This window comes from Plasmodium inui (genome assembly GCF_000524495.1).
Source record: "Plasmodium inui San Antonio 1 unplaced genomic scaffold supercont1.6, whole genome shotgun sequence".
NCBI classification, from domain to species: domain Eukaryota; phylum Apicomplexa; class Aconoidasida; order Haemosporida; family Plasmodiidae; genus Plasmodium; species Plasmodium inui.
Window position 1 is genome coordinate 1194602 of NW_008481840.1, and position 3198 is coordinate 1197799.

General features: G+C 32.8%; 1 protein-coding gene across 1 annotated transcript; it reads left to right on the forward strand.

Moving 5' to 3' along the window:
* Nucleotides 1–602: 602 nt before the first annotated feature.
* Nucleotides 603–1515, forward strand: C922_02032 (hypothetical protein; the record flags this gene model as incomplete). Its single annotated transcript, XM_008817631.1, has 2 exons — nt 603–688; nt 951–1515. The coding sequence occupies 2 exons, from the start codon at nt 603–605 to the stop codon at nt 1513–1515; spliced, it is 651 nt and encodes a 216-aa protein (XP_008815853.1).
* Nucleotides 1516–3198: the final 1683 nt, after the last annotated feature.

Consider the following 3198-nt stretch of genomic DNA (forward strand, 5'->3'; position numbering starts at 1 on the left):
ATAATATTATAAAAAAATAAAATATTTGAAATCATAAATATTATAAAATGATTAATTTTATATCGTAAAATAATCAGAATAAATAGCTTATAACTGACATATTTACTTTAGGGCTCAATCCATAGATTTCGTCATAGTTAAGCAAAACTCAACGGAAAGCGATCTATGTTTTTATCAGAATTTTAGGAATCTATAGATAGTCCTCATTTTAAAATTCTCAAATCAGAATAACATTTCAGTTTTAATATTTATTTAGAGAAATATTTGATTCATAATACTTTTTTTCTTCTTTTTTTTTTTAAATTTTATGCATTAATTTTAAAATTATAGATGTTGGTGTGTATATAATATATATACAGGATATTTTTTTTCTTCTGACATTATATTTTTCACATGCCTTTTAGCATAAGAAAATAACTGAAGTCAAGAGTTATTTCATATTTTAGATTTATATATCTCTATATGCTATTAGGAAGCTAATGTTATGTCTTGAATAATCATACAGGATCATCAAGCTACCGGCCAATATAGTTTTTAAATTAAGAAAGGAATATACTTCAACTTCCAAAACGAACAACACTAATAAGTCAAACTGTAGAAATATGAAAGCAGATGTGTTAGCTGTTTTATTTAGCACTGTCGCTCTGGCGTTTGTGTTGCGGCAATCCCATGCCCCGCACGATATGAAGTAAAATTTACGAGCCGACTTTTTTTTTATTCATTTGTGTTGCACATATATATGTATACACGGTTCTGTATATGTGCGTATGCATGAATAGATATATAGATACAAATATATATAAGAAATTGTATATATATATATACATGTGTAAGTAGCATTTCAGATTTGCGCTGTTGCCGATTCTTCTTTTAGACCCATCCTTCCTAAACATAGTAGGAGTAAATGCTTTTCAGTCTCTTAAATACGCTTTGATTTTTTTTCCCCGTAGAAATCCTGCTGACTATTCGAACCATGGGAGAAATGCGTACCCCACCCAAAGCGTCGGATCATTAGGAAGAATTTTAAGATCAGATAATTCAAATATATTCCAACAATATTCCGGTTCAGGGGGTAAAGTAGAAACCAACGTGATGGAAGGTATGACCGACGTTTCTGCGTTAGGCACCACATTAAATATTGAAATTATACAAGAAGACGAAGATCTGTACCAAGAACAGCTGCACGAACTAGTTGATAAAATAACCGATACGTGGAATGAAACATTTATGAATATGGTAGAAGATTACATCGATTTCACAGAACGAAGTAATATTATAGATGGGGAATGGAGATGCCAGATGTGGAATGAAAGATGGTACAGATATTTACAATACTTAGTTAGCAGCTTGAACGAAGTTATTGAAAATGATAACTATCCCTTAGAAGCAAAAGAGCTTATTTCAAATGAATACCTTCATTGGGCTAACCATGATTTTATATGGTTTTTAAGTATAGTTAAAGAAGAGTGGGATAAAAGGGAGGACCTAATCGAGTCTGAACCACTAGGAACTTAATTCGAAAGGTATCGTATTATATGCCTCAGCCCCAGATGCTCACAGGAGTTCCAAGTCCTCTAAAAATAAACATTCATAAGAATCAGAATAATTTTTTTTAAATTCTTTGCTTCAGCATTAATGTTGCAAATTTAGAGATGAATGGCCTTTGGGTGAAATTTAACATATAGAAAAGGCTAATGCGAGTAGGTTGCGAATCTCGCCCTTCCTCCGGGCCGGGTGAGAGAATCATCCAGAAGATGTGTGAAAGGAAATTCGGAGTTTCAAATTTTTTTTTTTGTAAGAAGATTTATATCCTTCGATACTTTTACGACTGTTTGTCATGGTAACATATTCAGACATATGTGTAGAATATGAGAATTCCGAGCTGTCCTTTTTTTTTTTTTCTTTTCCATCAACAGAGGGATGGGGGAAGTGTTACTCAATCAACCCAAGTAATAAAATAACGTATTATCTGAATTGATGTATTTTGAAGTGACGCCGAAGGGCTGAATATGAGGATGTTAGGAGATGTAGGGTGTGAAGGGCGTGCGAAGAATTGTGCTCCTCAGCACATTTTTCAATGGGAAGACAGAGCAACCATTTGTATTATAATTTCTGAGTACATTCTCTCTTCTGTTCTTGTGCATCTGTGGAATTATTGTGTTAGTACAGAGGAACCAGAATGTAAAATGTAGGAAAGATTATTCTGTTAGAGGGGGGTATATTGATATGTTCCGACGGTACATAAAGGACATTCGTTTCAGGACGCAGTAGGGAAATGTTACCTGAGCCCCCCGTTCTATGCATTTGCGCATGTTCATATTGGATCAATGAAGTATAGAATGTTGTAAAGAAAATATGCTAAGAGCGTTAGGTCGACGAAGCAAATTGATTTACACCTTAAGAGAAATCAAAACAGGGTAGGACCAAATAATTACATGATGAGGAAGCTGCACGTAGTAACACAGTAAACAAACACGCCGTTCAGCGCAGAAAGTTAGAGGGATCAATGGTTAACAAGATGTGTGAACGTAAATAATATACCTGGCAGTAGTATTTGGATTCATATGATTGTATTAGGCATACGCTTCAATCCACATAGATTTTGAGAAGATAAGCACCCCGGAATGTTAAGAAAAAATTAATAAGTTTTATACATGAGTATGTGGTATAGATCTGTCAGATGGATGTTTCTTATTTTTCACCTGCATAATAGGCATATAACAAAGAAGAAGGAGGGGTCAGCAAGTTTCTCTTTTTTTTAAAAGTAAATATACTAACATGCTGCATATATATGTCTATATATGTATTTAATAAAAGGCACTTCCTGTCCTTCTATTTTTGCTACGGTGAAATTTTATATTATTAAAGTAATGCTTCTGTTTATTTCACTTCCTTTTTTTTCTTTTTTTTTTTCTTCCTTTCCTAACAAAGAATACGTATGTTCCATGTGATTACGTATCATATGGTATGATAATGTCATTTGTTAACACACATTTATCTGTAGTTTACGAAGATAAATTCATTTAAACTGTACGTATTCTTTAATGACTCAGGAAAAAATAGAAGAACATTTATTTTAATGCTATAACTTTTGTAAATAAGAATGGTACTCAGATATAAAATGGAACTGTTGCCTTTGTAGTTTATTAAAATGTATATCTTGTCATATGCACACGTGTTGAACACGTAGACGCAGAA